The sequence below is a fragment of the Aplidium turbinatum genome, chromosome 5, assembly GCF_918807975.1.
Source record: "Aplidium turbinatum chromosome 5, kaAplTurb1.1, whole genome shotgun sequence".
Lineage (NCBI taxonomy): Eukaryota > Metazoa > Chordata > Ascidiacea > Aplousobranchia > Polyclinidae > Aplidium > Aplidium turbinatum.
Genome location: NC_137476.1, coordinates 477236 through 504520, shown reverse-complemented (window position 1 = coordinate 504520; position 27285 = coordinate 477236). Strand labels below are relative to the sequence as shown.

At 38.7% G+C, this 27285-nt stretch overlaps 2 protein-coding genes across 2 annotated transcripts; both read left to right on the top strand.

Annotated features, from left to right (window-relative positions):
* The first annotated feature begins 3977 nt into the window (after positions 1-3977).
* Positions 3978-8973, top strand: LOC145770557 (uncharacterized). Its single transcript, XM_082582240.1, has 4 exons — positions 3978-5604; positions 6306-6488; positions 6852-7021; positions 7507-8973. The coding sequence occupies exons 1-4, from the start codon at positions 3999-4001 to the stop codon at positions 7642-7644; spliced, it is 2097 nt and encodes a 698-aa protein (XP_082438366.1). The 5' UTR covers positions 3978-3998; the 3' UTR covers positions 7645-8973.
* A 3337-nt stretch (positions 8974-12310) lies between these two features.
* LOC145770821 (uncharacterized) lies at positions 12311-18520 on the top strand. Its single transcript, XM_082582552.1, has 4 exons — positions 12311-13557; positions 16441-16623; positions 16978-17147; positions 17639-18520. Exons 1-4 carry the CDS (start codon positions 12324-12326, stop codon positions 17774-17776), a joined length of 1725 nt encoding a protein of 574 aa, XP_082438678.1. The 5' UTR covers positions 12311-12323; the 3' UTR covers positions 17777-18520.
* The last annotated feature ends 8765 nt before the right edge of the window (positions 18521-27285 follow it).

The following is a 27285-nucleotide window of genomic DNA, read 5'->3' as shown; positions in this document are numbered from 1 at the left end:
TATTTAGAAATTAATAATTACTTTTCTTGTACGGGATTGACGTGGAAAGTATGGAAGTCACGATTGGACTTTCTGGGAATACTGTAATTTAGCTGATGGAAGATCTCAATGGTAAAAATTTCATCCAATGGATTGAGCTAGCACCTGCAGCCTTTTAAAAAGGGCATTTTGACGTGAAGAGTTCATTGAATTTTCAATTGATACATGGACTACATTACTTTGAATACTATCTGTTCAGGCAGCACGAGGGTTGTTTGGTGCTGCCAGACCTTTCTATTGCTATATTTTGATTCATATGTAATTGTGTTGCTTTTTCTCGACTCGTATTAGGAAGGAAAATAAAACATTTCTCTCTCTCTGTAAACCTATAAACTCCATCAAGTATGCCTCCAAAAGTTTATCAACTTGTAACCATCTTGTAGGCCAGTAGCTTACTCTGAAGTTTAACAAGGAACGCAGTAATTTTTTTACTTTGACTCAATGTGAAAGTTATCTGCATTCTGACAATTGAACCAGATTTTTCAGTGATTTCAATCCTGTTTATTTTTTTCACATTTCTGTGAAGAATGGGGCATGAGCATAATATATACTCGGTTGCGTTGGCACTCTGCTTTGTGAGGAGTTTATGGCAACGCACATCCGCGGTAGATAGCCTACAGTTGCTCTACAAACGACATTTTTTTTAAAATCAAATATAATATAATGAGTTGAACTGTCGATAAAGTTTATTGTATTCAATAATTGTTGTTTCAAGCGACAACGCCAAACTTTGATAAAATCGCATCTTACATTACATTGAGCAGCTCTTAATGAAAACCAGAAGTTGACTCGTGCATGTTTTTTTTATTTTGGGCCATCAAAGCAAAACAGCAGCATAAGCAACGACCATCGCAAGGACAATGGAATCGGCAACCTCGAGCTGTATCCTGATTGAGAAGCGCTGCAACACAATGCTGCTGTGAAACAGCATATAAGATTTAAAAAATAAATAAAAAAGATATAAAGACAAATGAATCTATTAAAATAAAAATAAAACAATGAATTTATTGAAGAATCAAAAACGTCTCTTGTTTGGTAGCAATTTCAAGAACAGTTTTTGAAGGTCGATATTTTTAGCAATTCCAGTTTGAACGCAATAAGCAAACCTATTTCTTCTGGTTTTACTTTGCATCAGTGAGATCTCCGGTGTGAATGAACTTACCATTTACGAAGAAAGCGCTTCTGCAAGTCCAAGGTTAGACAACAATTGAAATCATGAAATTCCAGCATACCTAGTTCGTCATGTTCCTACAAAGCTAGTCAACATCCGTGACGTCACAGCAAGCTGCTTTGAATTAATTACATTTCCTATCGGTTATGTAGTTTGAGAAGCCGCTTCATCAAAGTGAACAATAAATCACGTTTGTTGAAAATCTATAAAAGGACCACTATATCTGGAGGATGCACAGCTTGTGGCTCCACATGGGAGAGCATTGAACAACTTGTTTGTTTGGAGGTTTTAGTGCAGGAAAAAACTCTAACTTTTAAGGCAACAAAAACAAGAGTAAGTTATCTAGAAACTGTTCAGGAAAAGTTGCTCAAGTTTAAATTTTTCTTGAAAAAGTTTTCTTCTCCCAATTATAAACTTAGATAATCTAAATTTCGTTGAATTAATTTAATCGTCGAAACGTATATTTAACATTTTGAGGAAAAGTTTACTTTTCTTGTTTTGAAAGTGAAGTTTTGGTTTGCCTCAAACTTGATACGGAGCACCTAGTGGTTGGAGGATAAGGTCCGTATTAAAGCATTCGGGTTTCAGCTCTTCGCCACACCTAGCTTGTTACACAATGGCGATTGCCCTCTCATCCCTTAAAACAAAGAAAGGTGAGTATAAATTTGGTGTATTTGCAAAGTCAGATTAATGAGTTTAGTCCGCCCCGATAGCCCAGTTGGTTAGCGCGTGTCTTGATCAAGCGACACTGGTTCGACTCTTGGCTGAGCAACGCATTCTAAGAACTGCTCTCCATGCAGCTGTACCTAGTGAATGGAATAATTCTTCGGCAACAACATTTTAACAATTGGAAAACTTCACTCTGTCAATCTCGATAACCGGCCCTGCGTCAAGAGCCTCTACAAGTATGCAAAACAACCAGGAATAACTTATCAAGGCTTTGTCAGTCTGAGGATAAAGGTTTGGTTTGGTTAGTTTTGAATCTTTTTGCTAACCTACTGAGCTAACCGGGCGGACGAGATTCAAAACCAACAAACCAAGACACATCATTTTGTACTGTTGCAATCGCCTCCCTCTCTAAAGCTACTCATTGGATCTGTCCCTGAATACACTGGGCAGTGATGAACGGAAATTTGCTAACGAACAAGTTTTATCCGCGAGTCGAATTAATCGACTGTAAATTAACAAATTAACAAAGTTTATCAAAATTAAGAACATTGCAAAGGACAACAAAGCACTTGCAATCAGAGTTGGACAAATTGCATAGTTTTCAGTTCAATTACACCAGAGGTTCCCAACCTTTTTTACACTATGGCCCCCTTTAAAAAATTTGAAAAATCAATGGCCCCTCTATCTTTTTCAAGCTTTTAAAAAAATTAAGAAACTTCGTTTTAACTGGGTAAAATGAAGAAAGGTCATTTAAGTAAGAAACGTCATTTATTTTGGGAAAAATTTGTCATTTTGGGTTAAATGTACTAGTATTTTTATTAAATTTTAATTTATTTCCTTTGTTATATAGTGTTGGAGTGGACTTAAAGAAAATAAAGAATTATTATTTTTCAAATTTGTTTATGGCCCCCTTGAAAAAGGTTCATGGCCCACTTGGGGGCCATGGCCCCCAAGTTGAGAACCCCTGAATTACACCATGAAAATTTTTAATTACATTACAATTACATTGTTCATTGAGTGTTTAAATTGCAATTGCTTTCAAATGTAACTAATTCCATCTTTCAATGACAACAATTAAATATTTCAGCATTTATGTTCAGCAATGATTTATTTACAGTTTGATGTTATCAAAAGCAAGTAGAATTGTATTTGATAAAAATTAATTTGCAATGTCTTTTTTGAACCTAACTAGCGGCTCAACAAATGTACTGATATCATGCGTGCAAGTTATCAAATGTAATTGCAATGTAGACCTTTTTTTTTTAATTTTAATTATACAGCAAAAAGTCTCAATTACAATCAATAATTACAATCAATAATTACAATTGCATAAAAATTTGTAATTAATTACAACTGTGATTGATCCAACTCTGATAACAATGTATAGAATATAACATTCTACTAGAAACTTGTGGAAGTAACCTAACATATGGGGAAGTGCTTTCTCAGAGGAAAATGCGTTAAATAAAATCGTTGCCAAATTTTTTCAGCAAAAATGCTGTTTATGACTTTTTCAGGTGAAAACAGGTGTTTCTTTAATACATTTATCCAAAACCTTGCCTTTCTACCATATCATGTGATCTGTTTAACACCTTTTGATGCAGTTACCATTGATTCTCGTGGAGCCTATCGTTGAGTTTGAGCTAGTCAGAAGTACTGTGCAGTTTTGTCTTTTCCTGGTTAAAGATTTAGTTAACCATTGTATTTTATTCAGATGTTGTTGTATGTATATTATTCCTGAAGAGGACATCTTGTGATGTCGAAAACATTCGATACTTAATTTGTTGCGTAGTTTTATGTTTATGTAAATGTAATAAACTTGAAGATGTTAAACTTGATCACGTTACTCGGCTTCGTATGCCTATGGTTCAACAAGACAAACTCTCTACCGAAGCTCTATTTATCCAAAAATTTACAAAATTTTACAAATATAATCTATCAACCTTCACTGCAACAATGCTTTGGAAATGGAATTTCATACAATTGCTGTTTCATACAATTGGGCTACAATCTGAAAAAGTAATATTTTCTGTGACTAATAAGCTACTGTTGCTTAATAAAATTGTTACCATTTTGTATTTCATTTCATTGCAGACGCATTCAAATTAATTTGTTCATCATGTTGTTTAATTTGGTTGTGGGAATTGTAGTCATTTGCATAGTCAGTGGCCTCGATGCGGATGAGACAAAGAGGGAAGGAGTCGGGATCGAACAAATTGAAACGAATGAATCCACATTATTGGCTTTGACCAGGGAGATTAATCCATTGGAAGTTCCCATGACTGGACATGAACACCATCGCGATAGCAACCGTGGAATGAACACACGAGTCCCAGCATCACGTGGATACATTGGAAGAGAACCTGAGCAACCTTCATCGTACCAAAAAGCAGCAGGCCATAAAGGTGACATGAATAGATATGCTAATTTTAATCGTGATTCTGTTCAAGTGGAAGATGACTTTAGAAGAGAACCTGAGCAACCTTCCTCGTACCAAAAAGCAGCAAGCCATAAAGGCGATATGAATAGATATGCTAACTTTAATCGTGATTCTGTTCAAGTGGAAGATGACTTTAGAAGAGAACCTGAGCAACCTTCATCGTACCAAAAAGCAGCAAGCCATAAAGGTGATATGAATAGATATGCTAACTTTAATCGTGATTCTGTTCAATCGAACCAAGAGGACAGAACCAATGAAGAATGGCTTGCCGCCCACAAAGCTATGGTCCGCAGAGGAGAAATGAACCAAGAGGACAGAACCAATGAAGAATGGCTTGCTGCCCACAAAGCTATGGTCCGCAGAGGAGAAATGAACCAAGAAGACAGAACCAATGAAGAACGGCTTGCTGCCCATAAAGCTATGGTCCGCAGAGGAGAAATGAACCAAGAGGACAGAACCAATGAAGAATGGCTTGCTGCCCATAAAGCTATGGTCCGCAGAGGAGAAATGAACCAAGAGGACAGAACCAATGAAGAATGGCTTGCTGCCCATAAAGCTATGGTCCGCAGAGGAGAAATGAACCAAGAAGACAGAACCAATGAAGAATGGCTTGCCGCCCACAAAGCTATGGTCCGCAGAGGAGAAATGAACCAAGAGGACAGAACCAATGAAGAATGGCTTGCTGCCCACAAAGCTATGGTCCGCAGAGGAGAAATGAACCAAGAAGACAGAACCAATGAAGAATGGCTTGCTGCCCATAAAGCTATGGTCCGCAGAGGAGAAATGAACCAAGAGGACAGAACCAATGAAGAATGGCTTGCTGCCCATAAAGCTATGGTCCGCAGAGGAGAAATGAACCAAGAGGACAGAACCAATGAAGAATGGCTTGCTGCCCATAAAGCTATGGTCCGCAGAGGAGAAATGAACCAAGAGGACAGAACCAATGAAGAATGGCTTGCTGCCCATAAAGCTATGGTCCGCAGAGGAGAAATGAACCAAGAAGACAGAACCAATGAAGAATGGCTTGCTGCCCACAAAGCTATGGTCCGTAGAGGAGAAATGGGTGAACCTTCAACACTTCAGGATCAAATGACCCTAGAAGACAGGAACAATAAAGAATGGCTTGCAGCCCACAAAGCTATGGTCCGCAGAGGAGAAATGAGCATTTCAGGACAGGAGACGTTTCAAATTCCTTCCAAAATGCAACCACATAATGAAGAAGAATCAGCAAGCCAATGTACTCACATCCTTTCGAAATTTAGAAAAGTGATGACTTTTGATAAAGGTAACTTGTTTGTTGGAAAAAATGCTACGCAGACCATTAATTTATACTTATTGAGTAAATACTACACAAGGTACACAATGACTTCATTTGTATTTTTTCTTTTAGCGCTTGAGGATAGTTCTGTCAACAAAATTTTTCTGGAGTCTTATTTACTTCTTCTTTCATTGTCCTACTTGATTCCAAGCATTGACTGCCTCTTGTATACAAAGTTTCCAAGATTCTCGGTTTTTTGCTGTGTGTATTAGGTGCACAGTATGTTGGTGTTGGTTTTGTTGGTTTAAGTAGGATAATCTTTATCTTCCTTGTGCACGTTTTCCTTTAATTTTGCTTGTGAGAGAGAGATGTTCTAATTTTCCTTTTCGCAGCAAGTGTTCTAGAAATTGAATTTTCATTCAGTAGATTCTTCGTTTGATTTACTTGATTTAAAACATTTTAGTTGGTTTTTCTGGCAGTACAGGATATCCTTTGCATTTTTCGGAAGGCGCACATTTCAAACGCATTTGTTCTTTTAATCATTTTTTTGTTAATTAACCAGGTTTTTGAATTTACCACTATACCCTTATGCATAGAAAAAAGCCACATTTTTGTTAGCACAAACACTTGTGTTTCTGCTAGATGTAATGACATCCATATAACCATAGATAACCGCAGGTTACAACATATCAAACTGCTAAAGTAATTTATGTGATTCCTCTTTTTAGTAAAATTCTGCTCTGTTGGGATGAAAGATGGGCGCATTGTCAATGATGACATTACAGCTACGTCATTTTTCGATGTATCGTCAGCGCCTTTTCCCAACGGAGAGTCCTCTGCACCGTGGTTTGGGCGATTGGACGCGGCACCTCTACAAGGAAACAACACAGGATCGTGGATACCTTTGAAAAGTATGTTGAAGATTTATTGAATCAAATTTCAACAAACAACGATAGTTTGATTGTCAGCTTCTATGCAGAAGTTTTAGGTTAATTTCTTGTATTCATCAGCAATTGAATGGTAATCTAAGATAATAACTTACGCTAGAAGAAAAAGTTTTCAATATGAACCAGCAACTGGACGTAAGTTGTTTTACTTCGTTCAGATACAACTTTGATGCAGATTTTGCAACACCGCTGTTTGATTTTCAAAAGAGTTGCTTTTAGTTGTATGCAAGAGCAGTAGTTAGATGCAGCATGGTCACCTAGAGAGCCATGGTAGCCATGACGCAGGTTTTAGAAAATAATTTGTTTTTTTGTGTTGTTGTGATGTAGGTGCGATTGGAGAATGGATGCAAGTGGACTTGAGAAGCCCCATCTCTCTATCGGGAGTCGTTACTCAAGGATCGCCCCTGTTTGATAGCTACGTAGCTGACTACAAGATCGCCTATGGGAACACCACATCTGACATGACGACCATGAAGGGCAAAGATGGGTCTGATAAGGTAAAACAACAGTAGCGTTCACCTCTCGCGTTGACGCGATCATCTTTTGCTGTATTCAACAAGCTTTTCTTTTCTCTCATTCCAAACCAACTCAAATGGCAAAGCACATCATTAAATGTGAAATTCACAAAGTTTTAGATTTTGTTTTGCAGTATTCATTTACTATTTCTGAGCAAACATAGTCTATAATTTTTGTTTGCTTATTGGTTTTAGCACTTAAAGACTTAATTCGCTTCTGAATGATAATTTCCTTTTATCGGTGGATTAGCTAGAATTTCAAAAACACGTTAGAGATAAGCTTGCTGCATTTAGAGTTTGAGAATAACTCTTAACCTGATAGTCAACAATGCTCAGGAAGAATTACACAGAAACAAAAACACGGACATGTGTTTGAAACTGATTCTTACAACTTTCATTCCTGTGCTCGATGAAGTTATTAAAAAATATATTTTGAGCGTTTTTCTCAAAGAGTTTTATGATTTCAGATCTTCTTTGGCAATTATGACGCAATGTCGCCGTTGTGGAACATCTTCCCCCACCCAGTGGTCGCTCGTTACGTGAGGTTAATGCCGATTTATTGGGTTGGAAACATCGCTCTTAGAATGGAATTGCTGACTTGCTAATATCCATCTACTATACGGCTATAAATTGTCTTTAATCATTTCATTGCCGCTTGATTCTTTGTTTCAAGTTTTCATTTAAATGAGAAAAGGAAATGCATAACAACTAATTGTTAACTGCTTACCAAACTGACTTTTAAACTGAACTTTAAAATGACAAACTGAACTTTTAAATAATTATCATCAATGCATCGGTATCGACATATCAATAAAATTGTTTGCTTGATCAAACATACAACCAACTAACAAAACAATAGTTTCTGTGCATGGTCTACGTTTCTTTGTTAGCAACTTCAATTACAAAGGCACGTGATACCAGAGTATCACTACTGCAAAAACTGAAAAAAGGAAGAGATCTTAATTAACAATTCTAGACAAGGGAGAAATTAACAATCACTAAGATATCAAGATGTTGATCTAGAAAACTAATTATTTCCAAACTAAATGTTCAAAAATATAACGTGATAAACTGTACATTATTCTTTGCTGTGGAGGAATGACCTCGCAGTCGTTACTTTCACCTTTCAGAAATGAAGCGAACTTCCCAGAAAGAATCCTAACCTTGAGTTTGTAATGAGTTCAACTTCAAAACTTTCTCGGTCTTCATCCATATGACCGTCAAGGCTTTGTGGATAGAATACCTTATTAGAATGTTTAGACCAGTTCCACATTTTCCCTTTTCTTGCACACGTTTCTCCAATCTCTCTTCCAGATCCCTATTGATCTTTGTACCCAAGTCTTCCAGCTTATTTATAGTAGATTAGCTAACCGTAGATTAGCTAGCCGTATAGTAGATTAGCTAACCCTAATCTACTATACGGCTATAAATTGCCTTTAATCATTTCATTGCCGCCTGATGCTTTGTTTCAAGTTTTCATCTTAATCAGAAAAGGAAATGCGTAAAAATAAATTGTTAACTGCTTACAAAACTGTTAATAATTCTGATAAATTTCTTGCAACTGCTTCAAAATTGATAAAAGTAGCTGGTCGTTAAATAGTCTTGTTTGTCGCTGCTTTAATTGTGTGTCTTCTGTCGTGATTGTAAACTTGCAAAGTCGACTTGAACCAATACAGAGTCTTCTAAAAAAATCTTGTTTTAAGTCACTTGTCATTATTTGAGTTCGTCAGAGACGCGTGATGTCGGGCAGCGGAAGTGTCGTAATGATGTTGGTCACGTGACGTGTGGAAACAACGATTTGATTAAAGCTAATGAAATAATTTGAAAAATTAGAATTCAGTCGCTCAATGTTGCATTTTTATCCATTCCTATCAATTTCACAACTTGTCGACCTTTCCTAACGTCATGCAAACAAATTATTTTGATTCACTTTTCATGTTGTGAGAAAGGACAACAAGTCAGCAACTTCATACATAACCCATACACCTGCAAACGTCGAATCAATGTATGAAACGACCGATTTGCGTATGCAGTTACGCATAGGGCTGGTAGTTGAAGTATAAATGTTAAATGAAATCAGCTTAAATATAAAAACTCCAATTAACGGATGATGATGATGATGGCGTATGAGCGATCTTTCCAGGCTAGATTGATGGGCAGGAAACCTTCAGCCACTCAGCAATCTAGTCGTCCAGGACCCTCAGACCATGAGCACCGTGTGGAGGCCGGTGGGTTAACAATTGGAAAAACTTCACTCTGTCAATCTCGATAACAGGCCTTGCGTTAAGAGCCTCTACAAGTATGCGAAACTACCAGGAATAACTCATCAAGGCTTTGTCAGTGCGAGGATAAAGGTTTGGTTTGGTTAGTTTTGAATCTTTTTTCTCGGACTTACAAAGCCTTCATAGGTTATTCCTGGTAGTTTCGCATACTTGTAGAGACTCTTGACGCAGAGCCGGTTACCGAAATTGACAGAGGGAAGTTTTCCGATTGTAGAAGTGTTGTTGCCGGAGAATTATTCCATTCAATAGTTGCCGCTGAATGGAGAGCAGTCCTGACTGCGTTGCTTAAGCCCACACCCCAAGAGTTGAACCAGCACCGCGTGATCTCGAGCCTGGCGCCTAACCACTGAGCTAACGGGGTGAATGAGATTCAAAACCAACCAAGACAAATCACTTTGTTTTGTAGCAATCGGTAGGCACTTTAACGTATTACACTCTTCGAACTCATCACGCAATCCATGCGTAACGTATATGACATGACTGGTGTTTTAGTCGCAATTTTTCTCATAAACTCCATTGACTGCAGTCACTACGATCCTTCTTGCACTCAGTTCAGTTGCAGAAGAAAAAATAGTATTAGCAGAGCGTGGGAATCGAACCCACGCAATCGAAATTACTACTACTTTGCCCCAACCCATTAGGAAACGCTGGTTGTGGTGATGCATTCAGTTAAATTTCTTTGTATTTAAAATCTTTCGATAAAGACGATCAGAATATCACGTGTTGAGTCACATGACTAAAATCAGCTGTTTCGCGTGTAGCCTACGTATTTTCGAAGAGTGTACTACGTTAAAGTGCCTACCGTTGCAATCGCCTCCCTCCCTAAAGCTACTCATTGGATCTGTCCCTGAATACACTGGGCAGAGCTGAGCGGTAATTTGTTGACGAACAGATTTAACCGCGAGTCGAATCAATCTGTAGATTAACAAAGTTTATCAAAATTAAGAACATTGCAAAGGACAACAAAGCACTTGCAATCAGAGTTGGACAAATTACATAGTTTTCAGTTCAATTACACCAGGGGTTCCCAACCTTTTTTACACTATGGCCCCCTTTAAAATTTTTGAAAAATCAATGGCCCCTCCATCTTTTTCAACCTTTTAAAAAAATTAAGAAACTTCTTTTTAACTGGGCAAAATGAAGAAAAGTCATTTAAGTAAGAAACGTCATTTATTTTGAGCAAAATTTGTCATTTTGTGTAAAATGTACTACAGTATTTTTATTAAATTTTAATTTATTTCCTTTGTTATATAGTGTTGGAGTGGACTTAAAGATAATAAAATAAAAAAAATATATTTTTCAAATTTGTTCATGGCCCCCTTGAAAAAGATTCATGGCCCACTTGGCCCCCAAGTTAGGAACTCCTAAATTACACCATGAAAATTTTTAATTACATTATAATTACATTGTTCATTGAGGGTTTAAATTGCAATTGCTTTCAAATGTAACTAACTCCATCTTTCAATGACAACAATTAAATATTTCAGTATTTATGTTCAGCAATGATTTTTTTACAGTTTGATGTTATCAAAAGCAAGTAGAATTGTATTTGATAAAAATTAGTTTGCAATGTAGAAGTCTCTTTTGAACCTAACTAGCGATCAACAAATGTACTGATGTCATGCGTGCAAGTTATCAAATGTAATTGCAATTTAGACCATTTTGTTTTTAATTTCTATCAAATACAACAAAAAGTCTCAATTACAATCAATAATTACAACTGTGATTGATCCAACTCTGACAGCAATGTATAGAATATAACATTCTACTAGAAACTTGTGGAAGTAACCTAAGAGATGTGAACAGTGGCGTAGCCAAGGGGGGGGGGGGGGGTTTTGGGGGTTAAAACCCCCCCCCCCCCTTTGGCACGCGTGTGACGTCACGACATTGAGCATGATGCTTTCAGTCTAAAAAAAATTGCCTAATTTTAAACAAAACTGCATTAAAAGAGCGAGTTTTGCCAATACCAAACATCTCAGCCAGGAATTAGCAACAAGAAAACATAGAGACTTAGCTTTATTTCCGAAAAATTCCGAAGAAAATATGATCTTATCCTTTTGCTATGCCACCGGACAGCACCATTTTACAGGAATATTCATACCCACATTTTTGTTGAAAATGCTTTCAGAATGCACCAAATTCAAAGTAATTTTTCAAAATTTTCTAGGGGAAGCCCCCCGCCGCTGGGTCGTCAAACCCCCCCCCCATTCAAAGTTCCTGGCTACGCTACTGGATGTGAAACTGCTTTCTCAGAGGAAAATGCGATAATAAAATTGTTGCCAAATTTTTTCAGCAAAAATGCTGTTTATGACTTTTCCAGGTGAAAACAGGTGTTTCTTTAATACATTTATCCAAAACCTTGCCTTTCTACCATGTTGATTGTAATTCGCACCTTGCCTTTTTACCATATCATGTGATTTGTTTAACACCTTTTGATGCAGTTACCTTTGATTCTCGTGGAGCCTATCGTTGAGTTTGAGCTAGTCAGAAGTACTGGGCAGTTTTTGTCTTTTTCTGTTTATAGATTTAGTTAACCATTGTATTTTATTCAGGTGTAGTTAAGTTATAGCCTATGTATATTATTCCTGAAGAGGACATCTTGTGATGTCGAAAACGTTCGATACTTAATTTGTTGCGTAGTTTTATGTTTATGTAAATGTAATAAACTTGAAGATGTTAAACTTGATCACGTTACTCGGCTTCGTATGCCTATGGTTCAACAAGACAAACTCTTTACCGAAGCTCTAGTTATCCAAAAAATTACAAAATTTTACATAATCTATCAACCCTCACTGCAACAGTGCTTTGGAAATGGAAAAAAATACAATTGCTGTTTCATACAATTGTGCTACAATCTGAAAAAATAATATTTTCTGTGACAAATAAGCTACTGTTGCGTAGTAAAATTGTTACCATTTTGTATTTCATTTCATTGCAGACAAATTCAAATCAATTTGTTCATCATGTTGTTCAAGTTGGTTGTGGGAATTGTAGTCATTTGCATGGTCAGTGGCCTCGATGCGGATGAGACAAAGAGGGAAGGAGTCGAGATCGAACAAATTGAAACAAATGAGTCAACATTATTGGCTTTGACCAGGGATATCAATCCATTGGAAGTTTCCATTACTGGACATGAACACCATCGCGATAGCAACCGTGGAATGAACATACGAGTCCCAGCATCACGTGGATACATTGGAAGAGAACCTGAGCAATCTTCATCGTACCAAAAAGCAGCAGGTCCAGAAGGTTACCAAAAAGCAGCAGGCCATAAAGGTGGCATGAATAGATATGATAACTTTAATCGTGATTCTGTTCAATTGAACCAAGAAGACAGAACCAATGAAGAATGGCTTGCCGCTCACAAAGCTATGGTCCGCAGAGGAGAAATGAACCAAGAGGACAGAACCAATGAAGAATGGCTTGCTGCCCACAAAGCTATGGTGCGCAGAGGAGAAATGAACCAAGAAGACAGAACCAACGAAGAATGGCTTGCCGCCCATAAGGCTATGGTGTGCAGAGGAGAAATGAACCAAGAAGACAGAACCAATGAAGAATGGCTTGCTGCCCACAAAGCTATGGTGCGCAGAGGAGAAATGAACCAAGAAGACAGAACCAACGAAGAATGGCTTGCTGCCCATAATGCTATGGTGCACAGAGGAGAAATGAACCAAGAAGACAGAACCAATGAAGAATGGCTTGCTGCCCACAAAGCTATGGTGCGCAGAGGAGAAATGAACCAAGAAGACAGAACCAATGAAGAATGGCTTGCTGCTCACAAAGCTATGGTGCGCAGAGGAGAAATGAACCAAGAAGACAGAACCAATGAAGAATGGCTTGCTGCCCACAAAGCTATGGTGCGCAGAGGAGAAATGAACCAAGAAGACAGAACCAACGAAGAATGGCTTGCCGCCCACAAAGCTATGGTGCGCAGAGGAGAAATGAACCAAGAAGACAGAACCAATGAAGAATGGCTTGCTGCCCACAAAGCTATGGTCCGTAGAGAAGAAATGGGTGAACCTTCAACACTTCAGGATCAAATGACCCTAGAAGACAGGAACAATAAAGAATGGTTTGCAGCCCACAAAGCTATGGTCCGCAGAGGAGAAATGAGCATTTCAGGACAGGAGACATTTCAAATTCCTTCCAAAATGCAACCACATGGTGAAGAAGAATCAGCAAGCCAATGTACTCACATCCTTTCGAAATTTAGAAAAGTGATGACTTTTGATAAAGGTAACTTGTTTGTTGGAGAAAATGCTACGCAGACCATTACTTTATACTTTTTGAGTAAATGCTACACAAGATACACAATGGCTTCATTTGTATTTTTTTTCTTTTAGCGCTTGAGGATGGTTCTGTCAACAAAATTTTCTGGAGTTTTATTTATTTCTTCTTTCATTGTCCTACTTGATTCCAAGCATTGACTGCCTCTTGTATAAAAAGTTTCCAAGATTCTTTGTTGTTTGCTGTGTGTATTAGGTGCACAGTATGTTGGTGTTGGTTTTGTTGGTAGATTAATCTTTATCTTCCTTGGGCATTAATCTTTATCTTCCTTTGTGTCGGGCGGCTTTTATAGGTTCCAACATAGAAGCACACATCTCTATGTTAGAACCTATAAAAGCCGCCCGACACAAAGCTCTGCAAACCTCACGCCGCTGTGCTAACAACCACTGGCTTCTGCTGTCAGAACGTATCCAGTTTGCATCAGACAGTGGCAACATAAGAAAAATGTATGAGGGCATCAAGCAAGCAACAGGAAAACCAATCAAAAAGTGTGCCCCCCTTAAAGCATCGACTGGCGAGATCCTTACAGACAAGAACAAGCAGATGGCACGCTGGGTGGAACATTACCTGGGACTATATTCAACAGAAAACTCAGTCTCTCAAGAAGTGCTAGGCAACATTGAAGATTTACCTGTTATAGCAGAGCTTGATGCAGAACCTACTTTAGAAGAACTGAGTAAAGCCATTGACTCTATGCAAAGTGGGAAAGCACCGGGAGAGGATAACATTCCAGCCGAGGTCATAAAGTGTGGGAAACCTGTCCTGCTAAAACCACTGCACGAGCTACTGCGTCTTTGTTGGAAAGAGGGCCAAGTACCGCAGTCCATGCGCAACTCCAAGATCATTACTCTGTACAAGAACAAGGGGGATCGCACTGATTGTAACAGCTACAGAGGCATCTCTCTGCTTAGCATCGTGGGAAAAGTCTTTGCCAAGGTGGTCCTTAGGCGCCTTCAGGTATTGGCCGACAGGGTCTACCCTGAATCTCAGTGCGGGTTTCGCGCCCAGAGGTCCACAACAGACATGATTTTCTCCGTACGACAGCTTCAAGAGAAGTGCTGTGAGCAGCAGAGGCCGTTATACATCGCCTTTATTGACCTGACGAAGGCTTTTGACCTTGTCAGCAGGAGAGGCCTTTTTCAGCTACTGCAGAAGATTGGCTGTCCCCCACAGCTGCTTAGCATCATCATCTCCTTCCACAAGGACATGCAGGGTGTGGTCAGTTACGACGGGGAGACCTCTGAACCCTTCGCAATTCGGTCTGGTGTGAAACAAGGATGTGTCCTTGCGCCGACTTTGTTTGGGATTTTCTTCTCTCTGTTACTGAAGTTTGCATTCGGTCACTCCACACAAGGTGTCCACCTACACACCCGCAGTGATGGGAAACTGTTCAACCTGGCCCGACTGAGAGCCAAGACGAAGGTTCGCACAGTGCTGATTAGAGAACTGCTGTTTGCCGACGACGCAGCACTGTCAGCACACGCCGAGCACGAGCTGCAGCAGTTGCTCAACCAGTTTGCACACGCCTGTAAGGAATTCGCACTAACCATCAGCATCAAGAAAACAGTAGTCATGGGCCAAGATGTCCCCAAGCCACCTGTCATCACCATAGGACCAGAAGTGCTCGAAGTGACAGACCACTTCACCTACCTTGGTTCAACGGTCACCAGCAACCTGTCCTTAGATAAGGAAATCGACAGACGGATAGCCAGGGCTGCAGGAGTGATGACTCAACTCGGGAGGAGAGTGTGGGACAATAATCTTTTGACACTTAACACAAAACTCAAAGTGTACCGTGCGTGTGTTCTTAGTACTCTGCTGTACGGTAGTGAGTCCTGGACCACTTACGCCAGACAAGAAAACCGCCTTGAAAGCTTTCACCTTCGTTGCTTGAGGCGCATTCTTGGTATTTCCTGGAAGGACAGAATACCCAACACCACTGTTCTGGAACGTTCTTGCTCCCTGAGCATACACCTTCTCCTCTGCCAGCGACGTCTACGCTGGTTGGGGCATGTATCCAGAATGAAGGATGGGCGCATTCCAAAGGACATTCTGTACAGTGAACTTGCCACAGGGAAACGCCCAGTAGGACGACCCGCACTGCGTTACAGAGAAGTTTGCAAACGAGACATGAAGCAGACTGACATAGACCCTGCCAGCTGGGAACTGATCGCAGCAAATCGCAACAGATGGCGCTACGAAGTCAGTGCGGGTCTAGCAAAGGGTCAGTCGAGGCGGAGGAAGCAACTAGAGGAAAGAAGACAAAGAAGAAAAGAGAGACAGCAGCCCCAGAGCTCCTCTGATTTCATATGTCCAAACTGTGGACGAGACTGCCACGCCAGGATTGGACTTCAGAGCCATATGAGAAGCTGCCGTACCCAGAGTGCTACCATCATCTGAAAAGATGGAAGGATGCCTACTACTACCTTGGGCACGTTTTTCTTCAATTTTGCTTGTGAGAGAGAGATGTTCTAGTTTTCCTTTTCGTAGCTCGTGTCCTAGAAATTGTATTTTTTTTTCAGTAGATTCTTCGTTAAATTAATTTGATTTAAAACATTTTTGTTGGTTTTTCTGGCAGTACAGGATATCCTCCGCATTTGTCGGAATGCCCACATTTCAAACGAATTTGTTTTTTTAATCATTTGTTTGTTAATTGACCAGGTTTTTGAATTGACCACTATACCCTTATGCATTGGAAAAGCCACATTTTTGCTATGTTTGTCACAAACGCTTGTGTTTTTTCTAGATGTAATGACATCCATATAACCATAGATAAACACAGCTTACAACATATCAAACTGCTAAAGTAATTTATTTGTTCCCTCTTTTTAGTAAAATTCTGCTCTGTTGGGATGAAAGATGGGCGCATTGTCAATGATGACATTACAGCTACGTCATTTTTCGATGTAATGTCAGCGCCTTTTCCCAACGGAGAGTCTTCTGCACCGTGGTTCGGGCGATTGGACGCGACACCTTTACAAGGAAACAACACAGGATCGTGGATACCTTTGAAAAATATGTTAGAGGTTCATTAAACAAAATCCCAACAAACGGCGATAGCTTTATTGTCAGCTTCTATGTATCGGTTTTAATTTTTTGTGTTCATCAGCAATTGAATGATATTCCAAGATAATAACTTACGCTAGAAGAAAAATTTTTCAATATGAACCAGCAACTGTACGTAAGTTGTTTTACTTTGTTCAGATACAACTTTGATGCAGATTTTGCAACAACGCTGTTTGAACTTCAAAAGAGTTGCTTTTAGTTGTATGCAAGAGCAGTAGTTAGACGGTAGCCATGCCATGAAAGCCATGTTAGGTAGCTATGGACGCAGGTTTTAGAAAATAATTTTTTTGTGTTGTGATGCAGGTGCGATTGGAGAATGGATGCAAGTGGACTTGAGAAGCCCCATCTCTCTATCGGGAGTGGTTACTCAAGGGTCGCCTCTCTTTGACAGCTACGTAGCGGACTACAATATTGCCTATGGGAACACCACATCTGACATGGCGACCATGAAGGGCAAAGATGGGTCGGATAAGGTAAAGCAACAGCAGCGTTCACCTCTCACGTTGACGCGACGACCATCTTCTTTTGTATTCAACAAGCTTTAAAGTTTTCTTTTCTCTCATCCCAAACCAACTCGAATGACAAAGCACATCACTAAATTTGAAATTTACAAAGTTTTAGATTTTGTTTTGCAATGTTCATTTACTATTTCTGAATAATTTTTTCTTTCTTATTGGTTTTAAGACTTAATTTTATTAAGACTTAATTCGCTTCTGAATGAAACTTTTCGTTTATCAGTGGATTAGCTGGAATTTCAAAAACACGCTGGAGATAAACTTGTTGCATTTAGAGTTTGTGAATAACTTTTAGGTTGACGGTCAACAACGGTCAGCAAGAATTACACAAAAACACCAACACGTGACATGTGTTGGAAACTAATTCTTACAACTTTTATTTCTGTGCTGGATAAAGTAGTTGACGAATATATTTTGAGCGTTATTCTCAAAGTGTTTTGTAATTTCAGATCTTCTTTGGCAATTATGACGCAATGTCGCCGCTGTGGAACATCTTTCCCCACCCAGTGGTCGCCCGTTACGTGCGGTTAATGCCGATTTATTGGGTTGGAAACATCGCTCTTAGAATGGAATTGCTGACTTGCTAATATCCATCTACTATACGGCTATAAATTGTCTTTAATCATTTCATTGCCGCTTGATTCTTTGTTTCAAGTTTTCATTTAAATGAGAAAAGGAAATGCATAACAACTAATTGTTAACTGCTTACCAAACTGACTTTTAAACTGAACTTTAAAATGACAAACTGAACTTTTAAATAATTATCATCAATGCATCGGTATCGACATATCAATAAAATTGTTTGCTTGATCAAACATACAACCAACTAACAAAACAATAGTTTCTGTGCATGGTCTACGTTTCTTTGTTAGCAACTTCAATTACAAAGGCACGTGATACCAGAGTATCACTACTGCAAAAACTGAAAAAAGGAAGAGATCTTAATTAACAATTCTAGACAAGGGAGAAATTAACAATCACTAAGATATCAAGATGTTGATCTAGAAAACTAATTATTTCCAAACTAAATGTTCAAAAATATAACGTGATAAACTGTACATTATTCTTTGCTGTGGAGGAATGACCTCGCAGTCGTTACTTTCACCTTTCAGAAATGAAGCGAACTTCCCAGAAAGAATCCTAACCTTGAGTTTGTAATGAGTTCAACTTCAAAACTTTCTCGGTCTTCATCCATATGACCGTCAAGGCTTTGTGGATAGAATACCTTATTAGAATGTTTAGACCAGTTCCACATTTTCCCTTTTCTTGCACACGTTTCTCCAATCTCTCTTCCAGATCCCTATTGATCTTTGTACCCAAGTCTTCCAGCTTATTTAGGATGAATGTGATCGCTTTTTCAGCCAATGGTAAAGGATCATGAAGAACCTATTTCCCTGACCCCTGAGTCTTGAAATCAAGGAAGAGAGTTTCATTTTAAGTATGAGGCAATATTCTAAGCTTGTTAATTGTAGCGACAGTAGATAACTTATCTAATTCGCTTATACCTAGCTGTAATATTAAGTCTACAGCGACATTTCGGGCGCAGCAATGCTGCAGAAATGATCCGAGAAGGAGGTCTGAGCTTTTTTATTACATATATGATTTTTTTGTCACCACATAACTTAAAAGATTGCAATCGTCTTTCCACAACAGAACATAATTCAAATCATAAGTTCAACCCAGGAAACTGCACACTGAACGTTGACTAACGGAGCCAGAAGTAATGTCACTATTGTACCAAAATCATATTATAGTGAGCTGCACTAAAATCATACCAGTGCTATGACATAGCCTACTCCCTACACCAAAAATAGTACTTTCTGTCAGTTGAATTGAAGACCAGAACGCGATATACATGGCCGCTGGCGCTGAGACATCAAGCCTCTCTACTCTGTAGGCTATAACGTTGAAGAGATGAAAAACTACGCATATGTGATTGAAACTGCCGGTTGCAAGAATGCGTTTAGCTTATTGACATACATACGATTTCTTGAGAGGCACGCAAATTCCTAATCACGCTTCAGAATCCCGAAGCACAACTGCAAAATTACTTGAATTACTGGGTAGCGTTAACGACAATTTCACGACGGTAACAAACGTTGAAAAGACCTTAGGTGAAACGCAGGGCGCTACATTAATTGTCTTCAGTGTGCACCGCAAATGTTCTGAATGGTTCAACTGCCTTTGGGACTTTTGCAACGGGGATTATCGTAATCTTTGGAAGCTCGTCGTCGTCGTCGTTCGTATGAAGCAGAAAGTTTATGGTCAGCCGAATGGAAGGACTTGGAGCCAACTTTTCGTCAAATCGTCAAGTGTGCGAAGGCCTGTTATTGTCTTAATCTCGGAAGCTAATAAGCATAATGTACTGTAACTCTTACCACTGCGAGGCCCATTGTACTTTTTCAATACTTTAAAAGTCGTATTGTAAAATTGGTCCGAACGTGTTTCTGCATTGCGGAGGCAGCGTGAGACAGTTATATGCTGCTATACAGCTTAATGTTTTTTTTTGGCAGGACACTTACACTCTTACAGACATGCCTAAAGGTGGTCATGAAGATTGGCTTCGTTGCTAGATAGATAGCAATTATAATTCCTAGATAGTAATAACTACATGTATTATACTATTAATAACTATTATATTATTATATTCACATAAATATTTATGGTTGTTGTTGAAATGTTTTATAAAAACAAGAGATTGAAAGATACTGAAAAGAACTTGATATCGGCTAGCTAAACTGCTCTGCGTTTATGGAAAAACACGCGCAGCTAAATTGTTGTGCTTGACAAACATTGCACATAGGCCTACTGTATTGTCAGCACGGAATCTTGACCTAAATGGTAATTTGCAGTTGCTTGAAAGATTGCAAAATTATTTTTTCTTTACGAGGATCCAAAAGTTTTAATATATCTCAGCAGAAACACTTTTAAAACCAACTCAATAAATTCAAACTTTTTAAACAATTGTTGGTCTTCAAAAGCTTACCTCAAAACAATGTAAGCAAAAATATCTTTTCTCAAAACTTTTTGGACGTTTATGTCGTATAGAGCAGAGTTGTTTGTTGGCTTGTAAAAAGCTGAAAGCAATGTCTCGTTTTTATAACGTATCGTAACGTAATCTATCAGTCAGTAGCTCTTGTGCCTTTTGTTTTCGAATACATTTCCGTGACAAAGATTGGCTTTTGTAATAACGCCATCAACTGCAAAGTTGCATTTTCTTTCTGCATCTAAAACCCTATGCCATACTCAGCAATTTTTCTAAACCATTGTTGCACAAAATGCATATCTGACAAAATAAGGTAAATATGCTGAATAGCATTATTCTGATACGGAACCTTTTCCTTGTCTCATGAAGCTAATTAAAAACAAGGGAAAAATGATTTTCATCGTTTGACACAAAAGTTTGTATAGCCTATTAAGGTTTACCTTGGTTTGCATAATAAAAAGTGAAAATCATAACAAAGAATTGCTCGAAGTGATTTTCACAGCTATTTGTTCCTTCGCGATGACATCAAACATAGTTTTTATCAGATGAAAGCTGTTTAAAGTATTTTTGTTGTTGTTGAAGAACTATGGTTAATTTAAGAATATAATACTTTGCAAACATAATTCAGTTTTGTGTTTATACTTAGACTTTTTCACAAGCAAGACTTTACACAAAACAACTTCAGTGTGAGCCTCTACCCAGTATTGTCGATAAGTTACTGGCAATGTGAGTCGATTCTCGTTTAACTAGAGTAGCCTAAGTGGACCAGAAATCTGTGGCCAAAACTTGATTACTTTTTATCAAAATGTTTGCACAATGGGAACAGCAATCACTTTGTTCCAAATCAGCAAATCACTTTTGCCATTGATTCAACGTGTGCAGATTTCGGAACCAATATAAAACAAAACTGTTTTTCTGGGTCTTTGGTTCGGAATAACATCTTTATGATGAATTGTGGCGTAGTCTATCATCCAGCAGTAGTTTGTGCGCATTTTGTTTGTGGGTGTTTATCAATTACAAAAGATGGCTTTTGCAGTAACGCCGTCAACCGCAAACTGCATCGAAAATGCTATTTCTAAATTTGAAGAGAAAGAAATATTCTATTAATCCGAATGAATAAAGTCGTAACAGTCGGTGAATTGCGAAATGTTAGAACCAAAACAGAAAGAAAAGCTGAAGAAGCCAATTTTTGTGTCGTCAATGCATTCAGGACACAAAAGCGTAATTTCCCGTCTTTTTTGCGAGGGTAAGCATTTGCTGAAATGAGAAATCCTCAAATTGAAGCGATTTTGATTTTTCATGAACAACTTGTCTTCTCAGCATCCACAACAATCATACTTGAAGGAAGTGAATACATTATCAGGAGCGCAGTCAGGGGAGGCATAGGGAGCAGTTACCTTCCCCCGAATGTTGAGCTGGCTACGCCCCGCAAACGATTGTTTCAAATTAAACTTAGAAAGAAATTTGTTTCTTTTCGATCAAAAGTTATCTCTTCACAGCCTTGCTCACAATTCATAGCCAAACAATTGCAGAATTCAAGCAATTTGTTTCCTGTCTAATCGGATGCAATCGCAAAGAGAGCTTCTGAGTTTGAATTATGTTTTTTTCAGCGTCAATTTCAATCGAATAGAAGCAACCAGTTGGAATCACAAGTTTGATGAATTGATTGCTTTGTCACTGATGGTTCAAACAATAAAACCATGCACAAATTAATACCAACCAGCCATTCAGTCCATGTTTTGCAATTATTCAAAGCCTACACACTTTACTGTAAACCAGGGCTTCCCAAACTGGGGGTCGCGACCCCGCAAGGGGTCGCGTAACGAACTTTAGGGGTCGCAGAAAGTGTACCGATTTTTCACAAAGTACTCTATATTAACACTTCTGTGCAAGTTGTAAACTTGGAGAGTGGCGCACTCAATACTTCTATTTTTAGAAATTGATGTGGTAAAGTGAAATCAGAATTAAAGCCTTTTTCTTGCAATGTGAAGTAAGATAGCTTTCAAAAGTTAAAAGCTTTAAAAGGCTATTAGTGTTTAAATTGGAGTCGTGATTTTCTAAGGAATAAAAATCAGACTGAGTCCACCATTTTCGTAATGACATCTGGTTTTTAAAATTAAGCTTAAGCTATTTATCAAATTTGCTTGAAAAACTGAACGAACTTAACGGGTCTTCCAAGCAGAAAACATCAATGTTTTTACATTGAATTCTAAATTTGAAGCGTTCATCAAAAGTAAGGACAAAAAGTTTAAACATCAGCTTGAAAATGCTTGAAAATGAACACTAGGTTGAAAATGGTCCATTTGAAATGTTCTCATTTACTGAAGACTTTTTGGCTGACAATGATGTAAAATTAAATGTTATTAGACCTCTGGTTATTAACCATTTGTCAAATCTGTTGAAACAGTTTCAGAAGTATTTTCTACCAAATTACATTGGATCCAAAACCTAATCTATTTATGAAGTTATGAAGTTATGAACAGACTTAATGTTCTAAGCAAAACAGCCATCACAATGAACATCAACCGAAGTAGGCCTATACTAATTGAAATTACTATAGTAGGCTAAGTAACCAAAATTAATAGACGGTACTGTTATTAATATCAATTCAATATGATTTCAGTGATTATAACACAATGTAATAAAGTAGCGTATCCAATAGTTAGCGACGACATTTTTAAAGTACATGTTAACACGAAAAGAAAATAAATTTATCAGAAATATCAGTTAATTTACTAGATTTAACACAAGCAATTTGACCAATGTTAAACGATTTCAACTATTGTTACCTTGACACAGTAATCTATTTACAACGCAACAACAAAGTACCGGGTTCTGATTTGAAGTTTAAATTTTCTTGAAATTTATAAATTTTGTGCAAAAAGCTTCACACTTTTTGGCTTTGCGTTACAACGGAATAGGCTACCGCTGTAATCAATGCGTTAGTGAATGCGTCTGTAGTGAATGCGTTACAGCGGAATACCGCTGTAATCAGAGATTGCTATTTTTTGTCTTTTTTTGCGTTGATTCAAGGTCTGCAGATTGCACGAAAGAATGATTTGCAAGCTAGGTAAGCAGCTGTCGGGTTCATGGGTTGTTCGCGCTCAAGCTTATCTAAAATTATAATTCCACCTCCCATTCGGAAATTCCTGACTGTTTGACTTTAGACTCAACTTTGCAAGTTGCAAGCTGATACAGCGGAATACCATTTTGTGCAGAAAAGCTTCACACTTTTTGGCTTTGCGTTAAAGCGGAATATCTACCATTCTCTGATTCAGCAGTAGGGCTAACCGCACTCCTGCTGTTTGTATCGACGCACTTGTGTTGAACATTTTCAGCCGCAAAAACTGAAGCAAATGCTAAGCACTGGTTGGGAGAATCTTCTCACCAACGATTTAATTACAATGACCAGCTAAAGGCTTCCTCAACCAAGCAAACATTGATGTAGAATCGTGGAAACAACTTGTCAGTGACATGTCATTATGGAGGAAAAAAACTAGTAAAAGAACAGAATTTTTCGAAAAAAACAGCATACAAAAAGCTCAGGAAAAACAAAACATTAGAAAAGACAAGCTAAAAAGACGATGTTCTCCGCCCTCCATACAATGTGATTATGCCCACGTCTTTTCCACATTAGACTATGGGATTCCAAAGCCACATCCGCTGCTAGCATTAACAAGTATTAACCCACAACTGGACTTGCTTTGTAGCAAAAAGCGGTCGTATCCATCACACTGAATAAATGTGTTTGGTTTTTAGTTTCTTTTCCAGTAAGCTACGTGTAAATTGTAAAATGTAAAGTGGTAGGCTTCGAGTATCGTTAGGTTGTTTTTAGTTTCATTCGAATTAAACCTTTCCATAAATATCACAAACGCATATTTCGCACTGATTATCATTTTTACCATGAAGGGTCGCGGAAAATTTTAGGAGATTGAAAGGGGTCGCGAGCAAAAACGTTTGGGAAGCCCTGCTGTAAACCACTGTAGAAAAAAAATGAATTGCTGGTTGGGGGCATGTTATGTTTGAGAATCAGTTTAACTGACCCTGAGGTTGAGAAGGAGCGATCGTCCTGTTGTATAGATTTTGTACCACACTTTACCTTCCGTTTTTTGTATGTTACGACTTAAATGCCCAAACCCAGGTCAGACCTAACAAATAGCCTCCCCTCGAAAAAAACAAAAAACAAACGCCCTCTGCAACTTCATTTGCAGAATCCAGAAAAAAGCAACGCAGGGAAATGGTGACAAAACTGCAATGATGGGGCTTTGATACTTTGTTGTCTTCATCTCATTCATCTGCCGAAACATCATAACGATTCGAGACTTGTATATGATGTAGACCTGAACTTGCAAGTCTTTCTCGCGACCTCGTTTCAAAAGAAGCCTAATGTTGTGTCGTGCTTACGTACATTACACCTAACTTGGAGGGAACGTTGAGACGATCAATGAGGCAGTCAAACTTCCTAGCGTCAATTTGTGTTGTTGAAAAACAAACGCATTGCAGCTTGGCTTCTACTTTTATCGATTCATTCTATTGATCTGTTGACTAGCCAATGGCAGCGCTGCTTATGACGTCACAAACAAAAATCAGGCTTTAATAATTCAATTTGGTTCTTTTCAGGGGACGCCATTAGTGCGTTGTAGAATCGCACTTCTGCCTGAGCGAAACCGCGATGGCATCGATTTCATTGTGATTGTCTACGACTACGTCACCATACGAACATTCGAACAAGCCAATGTTCGCGTTCAAGGATTTCCTACTAACCGCCAGCGTTGATGTTCGAGCGTTCGAGCGGCTTCATTTCTTTTGTTGTTGGCTGATGACGATATCGCGATAGAAGCTCTCAGTGGGATTGAAACTCTCCTTACCATCGTCTGCGTGACGTTATGAAACGTTAAACGAACAAAGTTACATCGTTCTATTGCGATTGAGTGGTACATTTCCCAAAGCACAGCGATGTGAGTTATTTGTAACGTCACTGATTTTACGCTCGAAGGCCGAACGCGACGTTGCAATGAACAGATCCAGCGCAGTTGCAAGGGCGAGTTGAACGTTTGTAAACGCCAAAGCTTTCAAAATGTTCGCCAGGAAGTTTCGCATATAATTGATCGCCTTAGGCGCAGCAGGCAGGCAGGTATGCTGCATTCATCTGCTTGTGCAACCTGCAACAGCATTTCATTTAAACAAGTTAAGAAGGAAGCGTTGCACATGCAGAAATTTGAATGCTAGACTTTCTACAACTGGGAAGTACTGTAATTTACAACCAACAATCTATTCATCGACGAGTAGAGTAGTTTAGATCCGTCGGTAGCATTGTAGCAGTGTTTTATAAGGAGTTTCATCTGGGAGGTTCATCAGGGAGCTTATGAAGGGGTTTATTTGAGTTTATAACAGAGACTCATGAGGAAGGTTCATGAGGGATTTTATGAGGGTGGTTCAGGGGGCTCATGAGAGGGTTTATGAGGATGGTTCAGGGGGTTCATGAAGGATTTGGTGGCTTGTTGCTTGTTGGTTTACGAGGGTGGTGCGTACGCTAAGCTCGTGACTATGACTTTTGGTTCGGTATGATACTGTTTCATGTTTTGTTTCGGACCATCAAACCAAAAAATGTCACTTGTTGTAACACAACAGAATTCTGGCAAAAGGTAAAAGCGACAAAACAAGAGCCTTAAAGTGTGTTCGAAACCAGTGTTGGTTTCAATTACAATTGTAGTGATAATTGATTATAATTAATTACACACTTTTATGTAATTGTAATTGAAACTTTTTGTGTATTTGTAATAAGGCCTATAATTGTCATATTAAAATTTCAAAACAATGTAATTGTAATGCTTAGTTTAGTTGATTTTATTTCTGACCGTCACAGCAAAACGGGGAGGGGCGTTTGACGGCCCCAGTGCCGTAGCCAGAAAAAAATTAGGGAGGGGCAAATATTTGATGAATTGAAGAGAACGACAAAGTGTTTGATTTAAGCCATCGCCACCTGATGTGCAGTGGCGTATCATGGTGGGTTGTGCAAGGGAAGCAATAAACCTGGTGGGGGGGTTAGAGCGTGCCGAAGGCACGCGTATTGTAGGGGGTCCGGGGGCATGATCCCCCGGAAAATTTTTGCAAAATTACACTCAAACAATGGATTATAGCGCTTTCTGGAAACACTTGTAATATTTGTATGAAATTTATTAGCAGATAAACAGCTATTAACTTATTAAAGGTAGCTCTTACACACGAACAGGCAAAAACTGTGGCTAAAATTAGAGAACACCAAAAACTCAGCTACACAAAAACCCAACAGAGTAAGCCATTCTGAAATTGCTTCCACAAATTAGTTAAAACAAACGTAAATCGCGTAAATTTTGCGCGATTTACGATTTAGAAAATTTATTAGTGTCTTTCTGTGTGTCTAAAACAAGTCCTGGGGGTGTTAATAGCCAGATGTCTTGGAAAACGTTATAAATTTCTACAAATTTTGTTGTATTTTCAACAAAGGGCTCAACTTCGGAATCCAAATTTTAAAAACTTGGGTGGGGGGGCATGGCCCCTTTCGTTCCCCTTGGCTACGCCTATGGATGGCCGGCGGGCGAAGCCCGGCAGCGCGTTCGTCTAAAACGACACCCAGTCGCGGGGGTCTGGGGGGCTTCCCCCAGAAATTTTTGAAAAATTACTTTCAGTTTGATGCATTCTGAGAGCATTTTCAACAAAAATGTGGGTATAAATATTCCTGTAAAATGGTGCTGTCCGGTGGCATAGCAAAAAGATGAGATGTTTTCTTCGGCATTTTTCGGAAATAAAGTTAAGTCTCTATGTTTTCTTGTTGCTAATTCCTGGCTGAGATATTTGAATGTTTGGTATTGGAAAAACTCGCTCTTTTAATGCAGTTTTGTTTAAAATTAGGCAAACTTTGTTTTAGAGACATAAAGCGATTGAAAGTATCATTCTCGATAGCGTGACGTCACACGCGTGCCAAGGAGGGAGTTGAAACCCCCAAACCCCCCCCCCCCCCTTGGCTACGCCAATGGCGTGCAACCAAAATATATTGTGAAACAAAACGATTATTAACAAAAACGCAAAGAAGACCTAAAAAGGGGAACGAAATCAAGGTGCGTTGCTTTA